The sequence below is a fragment of the Gekko japonicus genome, unplaced genomic scaffold (assembly GCF_001447785.1).
Source record: "Gekko japonicus isolate JY-2015 unplaced genomic scaffold, Gekko_japonicus_V1.1 scaffold20, whole genome shotgun sequence".
Lineage (NCBI taxonomy): Eukaryota > Metazoa > Chordata > Lepidosauria > Squamata > Gekkonidae > Gekko > Gekko japonicus.
This window is the reverse complement of record NW_015169172.1, coordinates 1890819-1914004: the sequence shown is the minus strand read 5'-3', so window position 1 is coordinate 1914004 and position 23186 is coordinate 1890819. Positions and strand designations below refer to the sequence as shown.

Genomic DNA, 23186 nt, shown 5'->3' with positions numbered 1-23186 from the left:
CCTCCCCGCCTCTCCCCACCCCTGCCTGCCTGGTTTTATCTGTTCTAACCCGACTGCTTCCTCGCACTCCCGCTGGCCTTGCAGGTCCACCGCCGGGCCCCTGATGTCAGGGGGTGTGGCATATGCTAATGAGTTATGCTAATGAGTTCCCCTAGCTCTTTTTCTACGAAATGACCCCTGCTTAAACCTATCCTTCACCCCACTGTATATTCATCAGGGATGTGACCTAGGTCAAACCTGAATGGCCTAGTGGTTTCCCCAACTTTCTTCAGTTTAAACCTGAATTTTACAATGAGTAGCTCATGATCTGAGCCACAGTCAGCTCCAGATCTTGTTTTTACTGACTGTATAGAGCGTCTCCATCTTTGACTGCAAAATAAGCTCTTTAGGACTCCTCATTTGCTCCTTTAGCTGACTTATAATGGTTCTCAACATTCCAGGTTTCCTAGAGCATGTTCAGTACTTATCCAGCCATTTTGCTTTCCAGGGGAACCTCCTGAGTACCTGGAATCCTCCTTTTCTGTGGGTAAACCAGTTGTTCTGCTTTTGTGATTGCCATGGGGCCCAGCCATTTTATTAAAAGTTATAAGCCCTTTTAGGGCATGGCATTTCTAGCATTCCTATCTCATGTTCCAAGAGAGCATGCTACACACGATCCTCTTAGTATATGCAATGACCATTTTGTATGAAATGAGCAATACATGTATTCTATAACTTCAGTATGTGAGAATGCATACCTCCCAAAAGCCAGGGTTTGGGTTGTGTGTTTCATGGCTGGAAAGTATGTTCATTTCTGTTTCACACAAAATGGTCATTGCACATACCAGGAGGATTGCACATACCACATTCTCCTGAGATGAAAGTGACAGAAACATAATGATAGATGTTACATCTTAAAAGGTCAGAAATACCATAAACAATCTGAAGGAGAATAAAGCACCTCGGTTAGATAGCTTTCCACCATGATACTATAAAACATTACACAATAAATTCATATATATAGTTGTTAGTTTTTAATTGTTTTATTAGAAACCGTTTCTACTGTCATTGAAACAGACAAAAGTAGGTTTAATTTTAAAATAAAATAAAATCTAGCACTAGCCCCATAATATCAACTAATTTTATATGTAAAAATGATAATTGTATTTCTGAATGCATATACTATCAGGCTGCTTCTGCACAGAGGGTTTTCTTCACTTCACTTATTTTTTGAAGCATCAATGTGACATTGATTAATGCTTCAGTCAATAACTGCTTGTGGAATGGCCTTCCCCTTAAGACTCTCCAGGCACCTACATTGCTTTCTTTTAGGCGCCAGGCCAAAGCATTTCTGTTCACCCAGGGTTGGTTTCTGAACACTGGTTTAGCCTGGAAACTTATTTTAGACTGAGTCAGGGGTCTATTTGTGTGGTCTTTGTTTTTTATGCTGGGCTGGGGCTTTTTTTAATGCTGGATTTTGTTTAATACCTTTTAGTATTTTGTTTTTATTATTTTTATTTTGTAAAGCTGCCTTGGGTAGGTTCATGGAGAGGCAACATTAAAATATTCTAAACAATGAATTTTTAAAAAATCTTTCTTTCCCAAATCTGCTCCTGGAAAGAGCATGGCCCAAGCATGTTTTTGTGATGTTTAGATTGAAAGGTGCACATTTTCAAATGTCACATGTACATCAGTGCCATTTTGCTTCCATTAGCCCCTATTGTCTCTGCCATACCACTGGAGGGCTTTTTGAGAGTTGTTTTTTTTAAATCAGTAATTGCTATAGCACCATACCATTTTTTAAAAAGCCCTGTAAAACTTTCTAGTGCTACAGTGGAGAAACATGCAAGAAAAATAGCAATTGGCAGAGGAGAGTGCACAGAACTCCCTTGTGAAAATTCCATTGCCAATGTACAAGTCAATTTCACACAATCCTCAAAAAACAGGATTGAGTAGACGCGGGGAAAATCGCACGAAGCTGCAGGGCAAAATGCGGTCGCGCAGCAGCTTGTGTGAAATTGACATGTACCATCAGGGAGGAGTGAGCGCGGAGCAGCGCTTGTGAGAAATCACCCACTGTGTATTTGCTGTCGCAATGAACATAAAACGGAGCATCCTCACTGTGTGGATGCAGACTCTGTCAGGATTTATTCCAAGGCAGGAGTATAAGCAGAGACCTTGGGTGACAAGGCAAGAAAAATAACAAACAATGCATGGGATTACATGATACACTTCCACTTTGGTAACCAGAATTTTGGGATCCAGAACTCCATGGTCTGGGTCTAATGCATGCTTTCTGGGTTTTCTTGGTTCCATGAAAAAAATGTGATGAAATTGAACAGACCTTTTATATTTACATTTGGAACATTTGAACTAGCAGATCAATTTGTATTTTGCCTCAAACCATTATATCATAATCTGGCTACTTTGTTCATACAGGCAGCTAATCCCAACCAATTTTATTGTCTTGAGGAGTTTGATGATAGTGCCCTCTATCTCCCAATATGAGTCACAATCATTAAGAATTTTTGGCTATACCAATAGGATCAAATTAGGAGATATGTAACCAAGATATAAAAGCAAGATAGAAAATATATTAAACTGTTTATTTATTCATGATGACCATTTAGGAGTATAATAAAGTTACAAGTGGAAAACCACAAGTACGAGCAGAAGGCCTCTTATTTTCTACTCCCCCACTATTTTCCGTCCCTTTCCTGAAAGCCCCCATAGGCTCTCCCTTTTCCGTGCTTCCTTCTCTGCTTTTAGAGTTGCCAACCTCCACGTAAGGTCTGGGGACTTCCTGGAATCAAACTGGATCTCCTAACTACAGAGATAGTTCCAGGTTGGAAAATTCCCGGAGATTTGGGGGTGAGGTTTGGGGAGGGAAGCAACCTCAGCAGGGTATAATGCCATAAAGATCACCCTCCAAAGCAGACATTTTCTCCAGGGGAACTGATCTCTGTCATTTAGAGAGCAGTTGTAATTCTGGGTGATCTCCAGCCCCTACCTAGAAGCTGGCCATCCTAGTTCCTCTGGAGGAAATGACTGCTTTGGAGGGTGGAGTCTGTAGCCTTATACCCTTCTGAGGTCCCTCCTCTTCTCAAATCCAACCATTCCCAGGCTCCAGCCCCCTAATCTCTAGCAATTTCCTAACCTGGAGTTGACAACCCTATCTCCTTCCCATCCAACAGCCAACCTACTTTTATTTGTTTCTCAGTCTTAAGCTTTCACTCCCCCCCCCCACAGCCTTCACTTGGAAAATGTGGTGCCAGCCCCTGCGCCAGGCCCACTGGCATGGCAGGGAACCCTCAAGGGCTTGTGGGGGGGGGCACCTCACTTTCCCCTCTGTCCCTCTCTCCGCACTATTTCTTCTTTCTCCTCCTCCTGGCAACCCTCAAATCATCTCTCCTTTCCCTGCCTCACTCTCTCCTTCTCAACTATTCACCAAACTACCTTTTATCTGCCTCACATCTTTAGCTATATTAATTAATTAATTACTTCATTTATACCCCACCTTTCTGCACTGTGGGGGACCAAAACACCTTACATTATTCTCTTCTCCTCCTTTTTATGCACACCACAGTCCTGTGAGGTAGGTTAGGTTGAAAGTATGTGGTCCAAAATCACCCAGTGAGCTTCCACAGACAGATGGGGCTTCAGACCTAGGTTTCTGAGACTACTCTGAAGCTCTAACTGCTATACCACACTGGCCTTCATAGAGTGGCTGCTACTGAACAGCAACAAGCAGCCAGGCCTAGCTGAGTGATGCAAGTCACTCTGGTATCAAGTCACCACAGGTTACTGCCAGGCCTGGGGTCGCCAACCTCCAGGTGGGACTCAGAGGTCTCCCAGTATTACAACTGAACTCCAGACAACAGAGCTCCATTCCACTGGAGAAAATGGCTGCTTTGGACTCAAAGGGTAGACTCAATGGCATTATATTCAGCTGAGGCCTCCCCAACCCCCATTCTACCACAAAATCTCCAGGAATTTCCCAACCTGGAGCTGGCAATCCTAGTCTGGCCTTGCCCCAATGATTTCTCCCTCAAAGGCAAAAATAGGCCTGGAAAGGATCCTGGCCTTTCCTCCCTGTCTTTTCCCCCTCAGAAACCCAGCCTGGAATACTGAGGTTGTCTAGCAACCGCCACTGGGGGAATCCATTGCTTAAAGCTACAGGTGATCCTTTTATCATTTGTGTTTTTTTTTTTAAACCTCACAATTATTTTTTTGAAAGAGTTCAAATGTTTCTTCAAATCTGGGGCCCTTTTCAGGTTTTAGAAAGATCTGTCTTGCCTGTTCACAGCTCCAGTCACCAGATTTAAGTATCCAAAGATTTGGCCAGCTTGGCTATTAGTATATAGAATTATTGAATGAAACAAAAACAGTTTGTGTATTATTTGAATACACTGCTTGAGGACAACTATAAGGTTACTAAACTGGCAGTTACTAAAATGATAATCCTACCCCCAAACTTTATTTAAGCATAAAGAAGTGGTGAATGGTGGTACACAATATATTTATGTTGAAGTAAAAAAAATTAAGGCCAAATCACTGCAAAAAGACAAGTGGAGAGAGGCATAAATATGCACATCCTACTACAGTACTATACTGTTACACAGTGTGGTAGAGTGGTTAAGAGTAGCAGACTCCAATCTGGAGTCTGGTTCCTCACTCCTCCACATGAAGCCAGCTGGGTGATCTTGGGTCAGTTACAGTTCTCTCAGGGCTCTCTCAGCCCCAACTACCTCACAGGGTGTCTGTTGCAGAGAGAAGAAGGGAAAGTAAGATTGTAATCCACTCTGAGACTCCTTCAGGTAGAGAAAAGTGGGGTATAAAAACCAACTCTTCTTCTTCTACATCTTGCTGCATTTATAGAAGAATACATTATGGTACTGCCTGGAATAGGATTGTTCTGGGGTTCCCTTAAGATATTTATCTTGAGAGCCAGTTTGGTGTAGTGGTTAAGAGTGGTGGACTCTAATCGAAGAACTGGGTTTGATTCCCTGCTCCTCTACATGAAGCCAGCTGGGTGACCTTGGGCCAGTCCCAGCTCTTTCAGAGCTCTCTCAGCCCCTAAAGACAAGCCTAGCTCATAGCTAAGAGCTAGAACTTGCAGCTGCCAGACAATCTCAGGATCCCCTGGCTACTCTACACACAATACCATACGATAATTAATCTTTAATTAATTAACCTTTAAGACACAAATCAAAGATCATGGAAATATGATACCCGAAGAGGGCAAGTATAACTATAAAGCTAAAATTAGACCTGTTCTATGCCCAGTAGAAATGCTTTTGTATTTAGAATTTACAGTTTAGAAGAACTGTAAATTCAGAATAGTTCCAAGTTCAGTTTAACTCATTTTAGAGAGATCCTAATAAATGACATAGCATGTACTGAATTATGGCCAGTACCCCGGGGCAAGTTAAAATATGGGAAAGTATCGTATATAACAATAAAATATGCGAAAGTATCGTATATAACAAGATTTGGGGAAGCTGAAATAGTATATTATGATGGATGCCTACGATGGGTAAACCTAGACCATCTGTCATTAATAAGTAACACTGCAACTATTATAACTGAATATTATGATCTGTGCAAACTATAAAATCATGATGGAGGGGCTGTGTGACTCAATAGTAGAGCATCTGGTTGGCATGCAGAAGGTCCCAGGAAGTGTTCCTCTTGGTGTGAGCTAGCTCACAGTTTTTTAGCCTCTGGCTCACACATTTTTGTCTCAGCTCAGGAAGGATGGCTCCAGAGCAAACTAATTTATGCAGAAGCCAAGTCGCTCACTCACAACTTCAATGCCAGTAGCTCACAAAGTAGAATTTTTGCTCACAAGACTCCACAGCTTAGAGGGAGCACTGGTCCCAGGATCAATTGCCAGCATCTCCAGTTAAAAGGACTAGGTAGAAGCTGATGTGAAAGACCTCTGCCTGAGACCCTGGAGAGCCACTGCCAGTTTGAGTAGACAATACTGACTTTGATGGACTGATGGTCTGATTCGGTATAAGGCAGTTTCATGTGTTCATATGAAGAATCAGGTGAGAGTGAATAAATAATGTGGCAATCACCGCACCCCACAATCTACCCATCCAGGATTCTATAAATTGTCAGGGCCTTCAGCAGGTTAGCCTCCTCTTCTTTCCCTTTTAACCTTTGATTGATACTGTTATGTATTAGGTCAGGAACATTCCAGGACTATCTACCAGAGACTGGCTGAGCTTGGAGCTCTAGAACAATAGCCCACCAGGACTCTGGAAGTGACCAATGAGAAACTAATGTTATGTAAATAGCCTATCAGGAGTTGGGTGTGTTTGGTTGTGGTTTTTGCATGCTATTTAAACAGGGCTATTGCCCTGGTGTTTTAGTCTTGTTCCTGAAATCACTTAATAAAGTAGAGCTGTTCACTGCAATGCATCTTGAACCCAGTATTTAATAGACACCCACCTACTCTTGAGTTTTTTCCATTCTTTTGGTAGATTTACAAAGTTTTGTTTATATCACTGGGTATAGAGAGACCCCTCCCTTGCCAGTGGGTAGTCCAGTTTTGCTGTTTTCATTATTGGTATGGGGCCTGCCACTTTACATGATATATGGTTAATTATATAATTTAGATATCCAGTATGTGCTTTTAAAAAAAAAAATTCTTGCTTTCCAGTTAGCACAAATAATTTTAAACCCAGAAAAGGAAAGGAGGCTATGGCTCAGCGATAAAGCATCAATCCCCTGTCTCTCCAGTTAAAAGAATCAGGTAGGAGGTGATATGAAAGACCTCTGCCTGAGACCCTGGAGAACCACTGAGCTCTGAGTGGACAATAGCAACTCTGACGGACCATAAGGTTGACTGAGCATAAGGTAGATTTATGTGAGAATGTGAAAGCCAGTGGAGGAGGGCAGTACAGTTTAGAAATATGAAAGGGCAGCAGAGAAAGTGGATTTTCTTCATTCAGATGGGTGTCATCTACCCTTGCACACATCAGTATGTGATATATACTTCAGGAGATAGGGAGCTCCTGGTTTAATCACATTCTGATAATATATCCTGCAACTATTAAACTGTTTGGCTAGGAAAGCAAAAATAATATTGATATTTAAAGGCAATTATTTTGCTATTGCTTCCAGCCATTTCATCCAAAAGAGAGCAGAGGGCAAATTCTGGGCTACAAAGTGTTCTGTGAAAACCAAGGGAAAAATATGAGTTTATGTAATACAACAGAGACAAAATGCAAAATTTTGGTGCCTGCAACAGTGACTTATGTCTATGTGACAGCACAGAATTCAAAAGGAAGTTCCAAACCTGCAAATATTACGGTGAACCAACAGTCCTTTAATTACCATGGTAAGTCATAATAGTATGTAAAAATGCTCAGAACTGAACATTGTTTTGTAAAATTTCATTAAAGAGAGATACCAATTCTTACGAGATTCTCCAACAGTTACTTAATGGCATTTAAGTCTTGGGGAGGGAAGGTACAATTTCTAGCAACTCCCCCCTCTGACTGCAGACCTCTGCTTTGCCACTGATGCTGTACCTGGGGGTATGCTGACCCTAGAACAAATTTCAGGATGCTGAGTGAACTGCAGTAGGAGGGGTAATTGGAAATGTCCTGCTCCACAAGGTCTGCAGATGGTTGGATACATCCTACTACCTGTAAGTAGCCTTGAACCCTCTGCAGCAAACCATATACATTTATTTTTATTTTACAAAATTTGTATTCTGCCTTTCTGCCTTCACAATGGCCACCAAATTAGAATAACAGAATATACCTACTTTCTTCTGATGCCATAACCTCAGTTTCAGTTGTATAAACTTTCTGTCAATCCTCCCTATTACATTTTTCTCTTGCCCTTCTTCCAAAGACCTCAAGTTAGGATACATCAAGTTAAATCTAACAATCCATGGGCATCAGGAGCACAGATAGGGTTCCCAAGGGGGAGGGTGAACTTGCAGGAGGAAGTGACATAACTTCCAGTTGATGCTGTAGGAATTTCCCCTAATCTCTATGGTAAAGTTAATAGATACTAGGAAAATTCCTAGTATGTCACCATCAATGCCATTTCCTCCCATTTGTCTCCTGTTTTTGAAATTATCAACAGTGGAGGATTGAGGGCAGAGGCAGGGGACTGCCCCCTGTTAGGGGGCAAATGGTAAGCCTAATCGCAGATATTTTCCGCATCCCCAACTCTTCAACAATCCCTTCTGACCCCAGGAAAGGTGATTCCTAGGGCTATGCTGAAGGCTATGCTGAAGAGGAGGAAGCAGCATGAAATAATCTTATCTCTGTTTCATCAACATAGCTCTGCTGATAGGAGAGGCACAAAGGAAATTTTTTGTCTCTTTTGCAACCCCCTCACCATCATACCTTTTAGTCTACATGGATCCTGCAACCCTATAAATCAGCTTTCTCATGGTCAGATAGGAATGCTGAATAGAGAGGAATGCCAGAAAGATCTGTATTGATAACAGCCTTTTGCTGAGAGATTGCACTATGCAACCCATGGCATGAATCCCACAGAAAATGTATGCTTATGGAAGGGATTTCCATTAGCAGAGAAGGACTTGCTCCCCTTCTACTCTCTTTGCATTCCAGAATGCTGTTTCTGGAGGTGGAAACCCCCTAGAAACAGCATGAGAGGAGAGTCAATAATCTGCTGTGGGAGGAAGGAATGGATCAACATCACACCTCCTTTGGTTAGCAGAATTTTTCTGCTGGATCCAACCCCATGGCTCTCCTCTCCTCCATTTTATCTTTGCAACACAACCCTGGTTAGACTGAGAGAGTGACTGGCTTAAGGCCCCCCACTGAGTTTCATGGCTGAGTGAGAATTTGAACTTGGGTCACCTCAGCCCATCATTGTAACTACTACACAGAAGGGGGGGGCACAAATGCAGGGGACAAAAAAAAGATGAAAACCTCAAAATGTACCCAAACATTATTTTTGATGGATTAGAGCTCACATAAACTTTCAGCTGAAAGGTGATGATTTTCACCAATTCCCTTCTCCTGTGGCAGACTCTACCTCTACCTTCATGCTGTTGCTAGATGTTCCCAGAATTTCCGGGAGAGGGAGGTAAGAAAGTAATGGAAATCCTTCAAGCAGTGGCAATTTTCATTGGGACCCAAGCCACTATGCCCTGGTGCCTTTCAAGGCATTTAAAAAATAGAGAGCTTTATACTTGCATGCATTCCTATATGAGAAAGTCTATATATAATATGTGTAAAACAATGTAACCTATACAAAAAAAGACAGAACATTAACAGGTAACATTCACCAGACCTCTAAATATTAATTAATCTGTACACTCACAGCTAACAATACATTCCAATTCTGGTTTTATATCTGTCTATCAATCTATATTTAATCCTGTATTGTAGAAAGTAATACAATAACTACATTCAAGAAATATATGTGTGATTGTGTAGTTGAAATACCTTCAAGGGAAGAATATATACAAAAGTATACAGAAATTGTTAAACATAGCTGAAATGGATAAACTAACAATTTTGTTAAAAGAAAAAGATGAAAATACTTTTGAAAATTTGTGGTCAAGATTCTATGAGTGGTTGGGTAAAATGTATTCTTTTCAAAAAGAACAATATGTTATGTACTTCTAAGATATTATATACGAGTTGTAAATAGGTGGGTGATCCTCTGTATTATTAAGAGGTTAGATATGTATGGTTTTGGTTCTATAATTAGAAAAATCCCTAAATAAACTTTTTTTAAAAAAGAAAGAAAAGAGCTCTGTACTAAAAATTATAAAACAGTCCAATATTTATAAAAATGTACAACAAAGCAATCCATATTTTACATATATAAAAGAAGCTAGGTATAGCTGTTGTTTATTGTCACGGCTGTGCAAGAAAACTTGCAAAGTTCTTAAACCAAACTTAAGATTCACTTGGGTAAATCAGCTCTTCCTTGAGGTATTTCCCATCCAGCTCACCAGTCCTTCTCGTTACAGAAATTAGATCACATTTTTCTCCATTTGACCAGTTCATTTTTATACATAAGGCATAAAACACTTGGGTGCACATGGAAAACAAACTCTAAAGAGCAATGGCAACTTCATTCTGAAGTTTACTTCAGAAATTTGACACTACAAGATAATTTATCAAGGTTCTAGTTCTTTAACCTCATCAGTGGGTTGGTCTAAAAATGAAAACACAGACTTTTCACAAAATCAGAACAAATGTTCTTATGTTCTGCAGCTACCATATTGGACTAGCAAAATGTTCAAAATGGTGAACAGCACTCTGATGAGTGCAGGAAGAGACTCACTTTCCTTTGCTGCTCTATGGCTGCGGTCACACGGAGCATTAGGCACACTAGAGGGACGGAAGATAGGCGGATTTTCCGGGCGTAATCTCACCGCCACATCTGGGAAGCGTCGAGCTCCCGTGGCGAACCCGAGGCTTCCCCTGGAAGATGCGCGGTAAAAAACTAGTACCTCGGAGGTACTAGTTTCCTGAACCCGCGGGGCAAGGGTGGGTGTCTGATCACGTTTCCGGTGGTAGTTCTGGTGCCCGCCCATGTCCCCTCGCAAAAAGGGGTTTTTTTTCAAAGTCTCCACGGATGCACACAAGCACCCAAGGGAGCATGCGCACATTTGAGTTTTTTTTTAAAAAACCAACCCCGTTTGCCCCGCTTCTTTGCCGCACCGCAGGACTGTGGAGTTATCGGCACCTCCCCCCTACCATGGGACCTCCACAGGACCTCCACGGTAGGTCTGCTCACACAACCGCACGGTTTTTAGCCCCGGGGCAAACAGCCACGCTTCCCCCCCGCATTTTCCTGCCCGTGTGCCCGCAGCCTATGCAAAACAGGAAAGAAAGATGTTGCCACCCCAGGGCAGGACCACACCATTGTTAATCAGGCCAGGGGTGAAAGTGGCCTGCTCCTGTCTTTCTTTGGAATAGTCAGCAGCATATATCTTATATGGAGCCTGCTAGAGGACACAATAACAGTGCATCTCTGAGTCACACTAAGCTTTTTGATCTGCTCCCTAGAGGACAGTAGGGCAGAGCACAATGAAAAGCAAGACAGAAGTACCAAATTAGCTTTTTATATATGATAAAAATGAGAAAATTAGTCATCGTTATTCATAAGGAGTTTCCAGTGGATAATGAATAAGCAGCCCATACCATTATTCTTTTTGTCTGTGTATTTCTCATTCATTTCAAGAGTATTTCTTGTTTCAAGATGCAAAAACCCTTTCCCCTTCAAAATGGGCCCTCCAACTCTTGGGAGTGGAATTGCTTCAAATTCACTCTTCTCTTGTTTTGCCCCTGTAGATTTTCCACCCCCTACCCATATGCAAATAAAGGATGAACTGAAGGGAATTTCTGTTATGTGGGAACTTCCCATATACATTGAAAAACCAGTGTTGTGGTACATAGTAGAGTGGACTTATGCAGGTTGGCAGAGTCATGACCAACATGACATTTTGTGGAAAAAAGTCCCCAGCCAGAACACAACAACGTATATACCAGGTAAGACAGAGCACAACTACCTCTGTCCCCACTCTTCATACTCCGTGGGCTGATAAAATAGTCGCTTTCTTAGTGCATGGAGTAGAAATTGATGCCATTGGCTTTTAGTGGAATCAGAATTGACAGAGCCCAAGCAGCAGGTGGTCATAGTACCTAGAGAGTTCATCACAGAGTCTAGTGTTTTTGACTATTATTTTATTGTACCAGCACTCAGCAATTTATGTGTTCCTGCTTTAGCCATGATCCTTTCCCCTTAACTAAACAGTAGATTTTCCTCTCTCTTAAATTCACTATGCCACAACTTTTTAACAATAAAGTGTCATCTTTTTCAGAAGACATCAACATGAAAAGCTACTTTAACATTTTGGTGTATGCTGTGTACCATGATGGAATCAGCGAGGCATATTCTATACAAAGCCATTCAGATGGGCTATGTAAGTACAAGGCTGTTGTGGAAGGAGTGACTGTTACATTGTATGCCTTTTGAGTTAGCTTCCGCAAATATATATAAGAATATAAGAGAAGCCATGTTGGATCTGGCGAATGGCTCATCCAGTCCAACACTCTGTGTCATACAGTGGCCAAAAATCAGGTGCCATCAGGATGTCCACCAGCAGGGCCAGAACTCCAGAAGCCCTCCCACTGTTACCCCCCCCCCAGGCATCAAGAATACAGAGCATCACTGCCCCAGACACAGTGTTCCATCTATACCTTGTGGCTAATAGCCACTGATGGACCTCTGTTCCATATGTTTATCCAGTCTCCTCTTGAAGCTGACTGTCCTTGTAGCTGCCACCACTTCTTGCAGCAGTGAGTTCCACGTTAATTACTCTTTGGGTGATTTGTTTTCAATCCCCTTCCTAATAATCCCCATCATAGAATTTGTCTTTTTTATTGCAGCGGCACACTGAGTGTGACATAGTGTAGTCTAATCTCCCTAATTAAAGGAGGAAAGCACACTTCTGTTTCTCATTCGTATACATTATTTGGCTCATCTAAACTGGAATATTGCAATAGACTTTGAGACGTGCTGGCCTAATCTTGTGGGATTTGCTGTGTCCCCTTAAACCACAGGGTGGCAGTATTTCATGAGCAATTCTACCAACTTAATTTTACTCCACCACTTTTCAACAACTATATACATTTAAACAAAATCTCCCTGTTAAGCATTGCTGGGTTGTTGGTGAATGTTTCTTGATCAGCATTTACAGCATTAAGGGCATTTTCAGTCTACTTGGTTCTGTGGAAATCTGGAGAATGTACCTAAAAATCCCACTGTTTACTGAGGGCCTTTACAGTTTGTTTTCTTCCAAAGGGAGAAGTCAAAATGATGTTTCCCTTTCTGGACCAAATCTTTTTATTTTAATACCTCATATAGACAGCCTTTCTGGAATGTGTTGCCTGAAGGAATGGCTTCGCATTTCTTCATGCTATGGATTGTACAGCTCTTATTAAACCACAAACCAAGAAATAGAGGTGAAGACCCCTGAATAAAAGGGCAGTGATCTTGAGCCAGTAACCCACATGGAATATCCATTGACAGCTATTGCAGACTCAGTTCGAGGTATACTGAATACTGTCACCCAGCTAAAGAAATTTTAGCTAAAGGTGCCACTAGACGCCAACTTTATCATAACCCTTGTAATTGATTACATTTGGGTTAAATTTGCATAAATATGTCTAGATATAAGCCTGAGCCTGCCTTTGTGGGGAGGGCAGGGTATGAGAGAGAGGGGGGGGAGGGAGAGGGAGAGGGAGGTACATTTTTCTTGTTTTCAAAACATTGGCATGTTCAGGAAACCTGAGGTGCTTTTCAACTGCACTGTCTAGAATGGAATATCATTCTAAGAAAATAAGATACTTTGAATTTCCATTAGCAATACTAGAGAGGATGCTGGCTAGCCTTTCATATAAATCATATGTTGTAGCAACCATGACCACAGCTTGTGCTGTGTAGGTATGATGATAATTTTCTTAACCTTACATGGATGAAAGAGATAAAATACTTGCTTCTCATGTTAGTAGTAAGATGTGGAATGACCCAACACTGACATCGTATATCCCCCAAACTGCAATAAAAATAGCAACTATATCGACAGAATCCATGGTTCAGCTGAGCACCAACTAATGTGATATTTTGCACCATCCTTAGGATTCCCTCACCTTGTTGTTAATAGGGTATCTCAACAGAGATCACACATAGACATAAATGCAAAGCATAGTTCAGATGAAAGTGCTGAAGGATGTTGTCTGTTAGAAAATCTTGGGAAGAAGATACTTGAGAGTGATTGGAAATGGAAATGGGAGAATGTGCTGCTAAGGTTAATATCTGCAGTCTTGAAAAAGAATGGCTTAAAAACTCAATATCAATGGTACTGAACACCATAAATAATATAAAAATATATCATACATCAGTGAATAATTACTGGCAATGTCAGGGAAGTCTGGCAGACTTTTAACAAACTTTTTGGAATTGTCCTGTTATTGAGAAATATTGGGGTGATATAATATCTGTAATTACAGAAATGACCAGTTCCCTAATGATCTTACTTGATGTGGTAGAGCTGGATGCTTGTTTATAATACCATTTGGACTAGAGTAGTGATCACTGAATTAATGAAGTGTAGAGCTGATATGGATAGCCCAGAAGCTAAGCAGGGTCAGCCCTTACTAGTATTTGGATGGGAGACCACCAAGGAACTCCAAGGTTGCTACACAGAGGCAGGCAATGGCAAACCACCTCTGATTGGCTTACTTGCCATGAAAACCCTACAGGGTCGCCATAAGTCGGCTGTGACTTGACAACAAAAAAAGGAAAGGAAAAAGATGCTGAATGGGGAAGATAAATATGTTATGAAACAGTCACTGTTATAATGTGTTGGAATGACCATTTTCTGGATGACGTGAAACACCGTTTTTTTCTGTAATAAAAGTTAATTTTTAAAAAACACCCTGCTTTTGAGTCACTTCAGACAGTAAAGCGTTAATGTTAAAATAGTGCACTTACAAACTGCCACTCTCGTTTTCCTTCTCTTTATCAGTGAAACAGTTTCCAGATGGACATGCTATTAACATTCTAGAAAGCACCTCTCCAGTTTCCTATGGTAAGAAAGGACTATGATGGGCTTGGGGTGGGGAGAGATGTTTCTCTCTGTGGGAGGTATGTACCAACTAGCGATGGCATCTCAAAGTGTTAGGAACTGTAAACCACATCCACTGACGTTATTCTAGGGAAATGAAAGTTTAGGGTATTTTCACAGATCTAGCTTTAGATCAGTCACATTGTGGAGGAATCCAGAACTGTATTCAATTCGTTTGGTAGATTTTTAAAAAATTGTCAGTACAATGGCTGCCTCACCCAGAGGGTGGTAAGTAGTTTGGTAGTTACTTAGGTACTTGGGTGTTAGGTGGCTGTCTACCTAGAGCTTACAGCCATATCGAAAACGAGAAAGGCTCCAAAATATGACCATACATGTCCAAACATTTTAGTTCATCTACACTTTGTGCTAATATATGTGCTAAGAATAAACTTCCTCTTTGATTTACCTTTCCCTCTGCCAACTGGAACTGATGGAAATGAGAGAGAAAGAATTGTATACTATGTCTTACTAACATTCTGAAGTTTGCCACAGGTTGCTGGACACAGGTTGCTCCTATCATTCTGGGCAGGTTTACCAAAGCAGGCATAGATTCCAATAAACTAGAATACATCCAATTGTATATTTATTTATTTCATTTATAACTTGCCTTTTTCCCCAACGGGGCCCCACAGTGGTCTACTTCATTCTCTTATCCTCACACGTATATATCTCTTTAAAACACAGCAGTTGAATTTAGGGTTGCCAGCAAGAGGTTGTCAACTGGAGGGAAACTCGCCATGCCAGGGTGGGCGCCTCACTGGTGATACAATGATTTAGCCAGTGATGCACTGACGTCACTTCCAGCACAACCAGAATTGACATCAGCGCATCACTGGTGATGTTCTAGCAGTTTGGGCCAAATGTTAGAGCACTGCTAGAGACACACGTCCATCGCTTGAAGCCATGCTGGAAGTGATGTCAGTGCATCAGGATGCTGACTGTTCCCCACCCCCTCTATTTTTCTCTCAGCACCCAGATGAGCAGTGGGAAGAAGAGCCTGCTGGTGGTGGGACATATCCTGCCCCCAGCAGGCAAATGATAACCCTAGTTGAATGTCATTATACTGATATAACCCTAGAACACGTGGAACTGAGCCCCTACATTCCTAGCATTTATTTTAAAGAAATAAAGTCTCTAGCCCCTTTCCATTGTGGAAATTTAAGGTGAAAGGCATAAATCTGCAATTGAAAGTACTAGAAAATAATTTTAAATGAAATCTGGGAATTCAGAGAGCTTGTTACATGTATTGTTATAGTTACATTGATATAATAATATTCAATTGCCAATTTTACACACACACATACACACAAGTGGGGACCCTTGAGGGGAGGGGGGATTCCTTGCACCTTTGTGTCCTCCCCTCTCCCCCTACTTCTCTGCCTCTCACTCTTTCTCTATCCTGCCACCTCTTCTCTTACACTTTCCCCCAGTGCCTCTGTATCTCCCCTCTACCCATCACTCTCTTTCTCTCTGTGTCTGCCTCCCCACGTCATCACTCTCTTTCTCTCCCCTACTCCATCACTCTCCCTTTCTGCTCCCCACCCCAGTAGCCCCCCCCATCACCATCACTGCAGGGTCCAATACAGATTCTTTCAACCCCTCCCCACATAACCGCACTCAGCGGCTTGTCCAGTGCAGCTCCAGGCAGGCCTACCAAGGGTTCCCCCCACACCACCGCTTTCAGCAGCTTGTCCAGCACAGCTCAAGGAGGGTCCACCGAGGTTCCCACACACACATCACCGGTCTTAGAGGATCACCCAGCACATCTCCGGATGGGCCCAAACGGGCTTCCCCACATACATCGTTGCTTCCCGCAGTTTGCCCAGCACTGCTTCCTCCACAAACCACCCCCCACATGTCTCTTTTGGCGGCTCACCCAGCACAGCTCTGGGTGGCCTGCCAAGGCTTTCTCCTCACATCACTGCTTTCGGCAGCTTGTCTGGCATGGCTCCAGGATCCATTGCTGCAGCAGCCATTGAGCTCCCAGGCTTCTCCACTGCAGCAGCAGCCACCACCAGTCCCCTCAATGGTACATGCATTATCTGCCCATGTACAGAGAATGCTTTATTTAATTTGGGGGGATTTACCCCCACAAGTGCATTTTATAACATTTTAGATTTTTCTGCAAACCTAGAGGGTCCCCCAATTCTGTAGAAAATTATTTATTTCAATTTGTATCCCACCCTCCCCACCAAGGCAAGCTCAGGGCAGCTTCCATTAAAAGTTAAAACACATTAAAAACAAATTCATTAAACACAATACACATCATACAACTCATTTTGGGTCAGTGTGGCCCTGATCTGCCAATTTAGATGGGGGGGGCGCATTTGAGAAATTGTGTGTGCATGTATTTAATTGGCAATTGAACATTGTTATATCAATGTAACATTATATATATTGGAAAAGTTCCAGTGGCCTGGGGGGAGGGGGGGATGGCTACTGCTGGGGGATTGGGGTAGGGAAACAGCAAGGGAAATCTTCCCTGTGGAAGCCCTGCTGGTGGTGCACTGATGCACTGAATGAATAGCTGGATCGCTAGAGGGGAAACCACATGATCCTGTCCTTGGGTGGAAACCAGTGCAGTGGTAGGATCCAGTGCAATCCAATCCCAATGAGAACCAACCATTGGCAGAGAGCTGTCAGTTTGATGCTCTATGTGTTTGCTTCCTGGAAGCATTTTGCTGGACATTGTTGGAAACAAGATACTGGATTCAATTTTATGTTCTTGTTATGTTTACCACTTTGCCCCTTTACTGTAATAAAGTTCCAGCCTACAAATGAAGAAGCAAAAAGAAAACTATATTTTAAGGGTGTAAACAGGTCCCAGTGCTTAGTTAAGTAACAGTTAAAACATAGAGGCTAATAATTCTGAGAAACACAGTGCAGGAAAGAACCCTCCCCTGCCTAGATTCTCAAAAACTGATTCAGAGAAGCTGCAGTTGAACAATTCATGCCTTAGCTGTAGAATCTGTTAGGCTGCACAATATTTTAAAAGGCAGAAGAATCTCAGTGTTACACATTGGGCTATCCTACCAACACCATAGCTTTGACTTCAAAATCAAAAGATGTGTAATACCTTTTATTAGGACAACAACAACACAAAACTTTGCCCAAGCTTTTGAGTTCTCCAGAACTTATCATCAAACTGGGGGTGATTTCCCACAAGCGCTGCTCCGCGCGCACTCCTCCCTTTTGCCCCGATGGTACATGTCAATTTCACACAAGCTGCTGCGTGGCCGCATTTTGCCCCACAGCTTCGTGCGATTTTCCCCACGTCTACTCAATCCTCAAAAAACAGGATTGAGTAGACGCGGGGAAAATCGCACGAAGCTGGGGGCAAAATGCGGTCATGCAGCAGCTTGTGTGAAATTGACACGTACCATCGGGCCAAAGAGAAGAGTGAGCGCGGAGCAGCACTTGTGGGAAATCACCCCCAATGTTTAAAAAGGGGGTGGGGTGAGGAAGATGTTTCAGGCCCTGATCTTGTCTGCATCCTCTGTAGAATGTCAGGCAGATTTCAATAGATAAAATGGTCCTTGTTGGTGCCAGTATAAGGTTGCACCTGGGGGAAGAAGAGAGAATGGGAACCTCCAACTGAAAATATAAAAACCAGTCTCTGATAGCATGTGTCTCTAATGCCATATAGAACACACATTCCTTAAAATGCTGAGAGCAGGGATAAAACATAGTAACTGATACATAAACAAAATTTGAGATTAATTTTGGATTACACATTTGGTAAACAGTCAATGGAAGCCTGAGGTATGAATCCAGAAATATTGGACTTGAACCTCCCCTCCTGCCATTAACTTGCCCACCTATTGAGTTTGGTAGGCCGTGCCTGACAGTATAAGCCTTAGACCCCCTTCCCATCTGTAATATGGAGATAAAAATACTGACCTACTACACAGAGGTGTCATAAGGATTCCAACTGGATCATGATTACAAAGCCATTTACGTGCTATATGAAGACAAACTGGGAACTTCATTTGAAAAATAAAACAAAAGTTAATAACATTGATTTCAAAATGACTTCTCTGAGTCACAGCTCACTCCCTCAGATATGTGGAGGGAAATTAAACTGGCAATTCTACTTAAGAGGACGATTACTTAGGAAGGAGTGATTGAGACAGAGAGATTGGCTGTAGATCCCATCATGAGTCTTTCAAGGGTAAATTGTGTAAGCCACTGGAACAGGACTGACAGTTACACAAGGTAAGCAAAGTGATGACATCTGCTCAGGGAGAAGTAGTTTGAAGCAAAGATTAACTGATATTGATAACAAGGTTATGGTCTGCAGGCTGGAAAATATAGAAGGCAATCTTTCAAGTTCCCTGATCCCAAGCCACTTAGGGTTTACCAGCACTTTGAATTGTGCCCAGAGACAAATGAGCAGCCAATGTAGATCTTTTAGCACAGGGGCAATGAGATCCCTGTATCCTGCCCCTGACCATAGCTTGGCCACAACATTTTGGATCAGCTGAAGTTTCTGCTTATTTCTATCCCGTACCAGTTCTTTTGCTATACAAAGTTCAGGGTTTGTGAACAGTTTGAAAATCCCCTCTTATAGACTTAGCCTGCCCCTCAGATATGGTTATGTGTGAATGGAGGTGCGTGTGGACCATACAGATCACATCTCCAATTTTCATATGTGATAAGTTATTTTAAACCCAAGCACATACAAAATGAAATCCTGTGTTGTATTATCTGTAATGTTTTACAAACTACCCCTGAAGCACTCATGGAAAATGATATAGGTAAAAACTTTTTGTTCAGGTACCCTGAATATTTATATATTAGCTTTATGAAAGCATTTGTAGGCTTCCCTTTCTCACTAGCCATTCAGGAACCACATAACAATGTAGTGTAAAATGGTGCTATGGTACAAGCTGCTGACTAGTCTCCCACCAACCCCACTTTTTTTTACAGATGATGATGATGTTGGCGTTCTATTGGGGATTGGCATTGGAGTGGCCTTCTTATCTTTCTTTCTTTTGGCTTTGATCTCGAAGAAGTCATTCAGGAAAAGGTACAGACTGGGGTTTCTTCCCTAGCCTTGGCTCAAGCTTTTCAACCCTTAGGAATGTATGGACAGTAATTGTTTGCATGTATATTTCCCCCCAATGGAGCAAGATGATAATCATTTCTATTGAAGCGATTTAAAGATTAAATTTGAGTATCACAGGGGTACAGAAGCAAGCACACAGTCAGCAGTACTATACACCAAACGACATCAGCCCTTGAAATCCCAAAGAGTTTTCTGTTTTTCCAGCTCAAACTCATGCAGGCACAAATGCAAACAAGTACTCCCAGAATGGGTTATCTGAAAACAGGCAAGGAGGATTCTCCTGCCTCATGTTGCCAGGTCATTTTATAATGCAAGTTTCCGCTCCATAGCCTTCCTGTTAGATATTAATGGTATTTCTATGATTTCTATGGAATTGTATGAGTAGGCCAAATTGTTACCACGTGGATTTAAGTAAAGATGTTGTCTAGCCTGACTTATGTGTCATCCTGTTACAAACAGCCTCTGACATAATCAATCGTGTGGCCATTTTGACCAAAAGTGTTCATTCCATCTCAAGGGAGTTTGACAGAGATCTGTTGACAGTAGCTTCTGGCCATTTCCTGTTCTGTCAAAATGCTGAACTGAGGATCTTATGTTCTTAAGAACATCAGAACCTATGTTCTTATATAGGAGATGGTGGCAGCCACAAGCATGGACGGCTTAAAGAGGGAATTGGATAAACATATGGAGCAGAGGTCTATCAGTGGCTATTAGTCACAAGGTATAGATAGAAATTTTCTGGGGCAAGTGATGCTCTGTATTCTTGGTGCTGGGGGGGCAACAATGGGAGGGCTTCTAGTATCCTGGCCCCACTGATGGACCTCCTGATGGTGCCTGCTATTTTTGGCCACTGTGTGACAGAGTGTGGGACTGGATGGGCTATTGGCCTGATCCAGCATTGGCTTCTTTTATGTTCTCTTAAGTTCTTATGATCTGGGGGTGGAGTTGCCACAGGTGTGGTTTTCATATGGCAATATTTTCAGCAGTTCCCCCATATCAAAAATGAAATGAAAGCTTCAGAAGATTGTACCACCTCAGCTAGTGAAACTTCGAATGCTCCTTTCCCTTCTCATGGATATAAATTATTTGAATAAGATTTATTTCACCAAGAAACTTGTTTAGGATTGGTGATACAGTAGCCCTTAGCTTTGATTTCTGAATGATGTTAGGCTGAAACAAAGTAGAGCTACATGACATGGTGGCTGACTCATAACTTCAGTTGTGGGAAAGTAGGATGTGAAGCAATCTGAGGTGGGAGAGTAGTGAGCAGAACTAGAAATTAATTCAGCTGGCAGAAAATTATCTGAAGAGTGGAGTGCTATGCAGTGAGGGAGTGCTGACTGGAGAAACAGCTTGGATCCCTCCCCCACCTGCCATTGATCCGCTAAAGATCCCTCCAGTCCCACATCTGCTTTACACATTTTGTAAGTGACCTGTGTCTGAAGACAAGGGCCTGTACCCATCACATGTCATTCTGCCCTTAGTCTGCCTTGAAAAGCAAGAAGTATTTTGCCCAATCATGAATTCAAATCATGATCAATAATTGACAAATATTGTTAACGTTGTATTTTAAAGGATTAGCACCGTGCTCGTTTCAGTGACACCCAAGTGGCTACTTGAAGATTATCCTCAAGTGCAGAAGAGCAGTGTGATCAGAATGCTCCAGGTAACTTTAGCAGACCAAACTTCTGTGTGTTTAATACATCTGACCATATTCGGGAGGAGGGGGCTTCTAATTGCAGGAATCACTACATGGTGTATTACAAAGAACCCTGTACATAAATGTTTACTTCTCATGCCTGACAGGTTCAGGTTATGTTGTGGGTCACTTTGGGCATTACTTCTCCTCATCTCTGTGTGTGATGAAATTGAGGGTGTATATTTATTCCCCACTCCCCTCACCACACATTTAAGGTAATATTCAAACTGAAACAGTTTACATTTATTTGAACATAGGATCTCCTAGTCATGCAAAATAGAACCTGCTAGATAAGCATGCAAGATCAAGACCTGCTCAACAAGTGAAAAATGTGCATACATGGGTTGGGTCCAAGGGCCTCATGTCTCAGGTAACAGATTCTCCTTCATTCCCATGTGTGCAGGACCTGATTTGGATCCTGACTGTGTCATATGTGGAGAAGAGGATTTACCCCCCTCACACACACACGCACACACACCATTTTCCTGATCTGATAAAATCCTAGGACCACTGGAGGTCGGGAAATGACATGGGGTGAATGCTGAAGACCCTTTTCCACATGTGCCAGACTCACAATCCAAATTGGGAATGACATGCATAGGAACTGAGGAGAAACTGCAAACCATATGTGATTGTTACATGAGACACTGGTGTAGTGGGGAACATGACTCTGGACCAAGCCTGGATACTTCATAATGTGTGAAGAGACCATCTACAGGTATCAGTGTGGTTCATAGTACCACATAGTTTTTAAATTTTGTTATAATAATATTTATACCCCATCTTTCCCTTGTGGCTCAAGGAAGTTTATAGTCCCAAAAATTAAAAACAAAAATATGGTTCAAGGGTTCATCTGCAGCTTAAAATCTTAAGGACTTTCAGTGACATAGACCCTCCTTGGGAAGCTTGTTCCACAAGGTGGAGGCCACTACAGAAAAGAAGCAGGCACAAGCAAATGTTGAGTAGGCCACCTTAAGAGGGGAAACAACTAGAAGCTTGTTTTAATTGTTTTATATCTGTATGTAAGCCGCCCTGAGCCTGCCTTGGCGGGGAGGGTGGGATATAAATAAATAAATAAGACCACAGTTGGTGCATTGGGATATACCAGGAGAGACAGTCTGGCAGATGTGTATGTCCTAGGTAAGAACATAAGAACATAAGAACATAAGAGATGCCAATGTTGGATCAGGCCAAAGGCCCATCCAGTCCAACACTCTGTATCCCACAGTGGCCAGAAATACCAGTGCCATCAGGAGGTCCACCAGTGGGGCCAGGACATTAGAAGCCCTCCCACTGTTGACCCCCCCCCCCAAGCACCAAGATGACAGAGCATCACTTGCCCCAGAGTCCCTATCCATACCTTGTGGCTAATAGCCACTGATGGACCTCTGCTCCATATGCTTATCTAATTCCCTTTTGAAGCCGTCCATGCTTGTAGCTGCCACCACTTCCTGTGGCAGTGAATTCCAAGTGTTAATCACTCTTTGGGTGAAGAAGTACTTCCTTTTATCCGTTCTAACCCGACAGCTCAGCAATTTCATGGAGTGCCCACGAGTTCTTGTATTGTGAGAAAGGGAGAAAAGTACCTCTTTCTCTACCTGCTCTTTCCCATGCATAATCTTATAAACCTCAATCATGTCACCCCTCAGTCGTCGTTTCTCCAAGCTAAAGAGCCCTAAGCGCCTTAACCGTTCCTCATAGGGAAAGTGTTCCAACCCTTTTATCATTCGAGTTGCCCTTTTCTGCACTTTTCCCAAAGCTATAATATCCTTTCTAAGGTGTGGTGACCAGAA

General features: G+C 42.2%; 1 protein-coding gene across 1 annotated transcript in view; it reads left to right on the top strand.

Annotated features, from left to right (window-relative positions):
- IL23R (interleukin 23 receptor) overlaps nucleotides 1–23186 on the top strand; it is a 42853-nt gene that overhangs the window by 15598 nt on the left and 4069 nt on the right. The window contains 6 exon segments of the mRNA XM_015415782.1: nucleotides 7114–7330; nucleotides 11289–11486; nucleotides 11819–11920; nucleotides 14528–14590; nucleotides 19556–19655; nucleotides 21270–21360. Coding sequence (XP_015271268.1) covers nucleotides 7114–7330; nucleotides 11289–11486; nucleotides 11819–11920; nucleotides 14528–14590; nucleotides 19556–19655; nucleotides 21270–21360 — 771 coding nt within the window.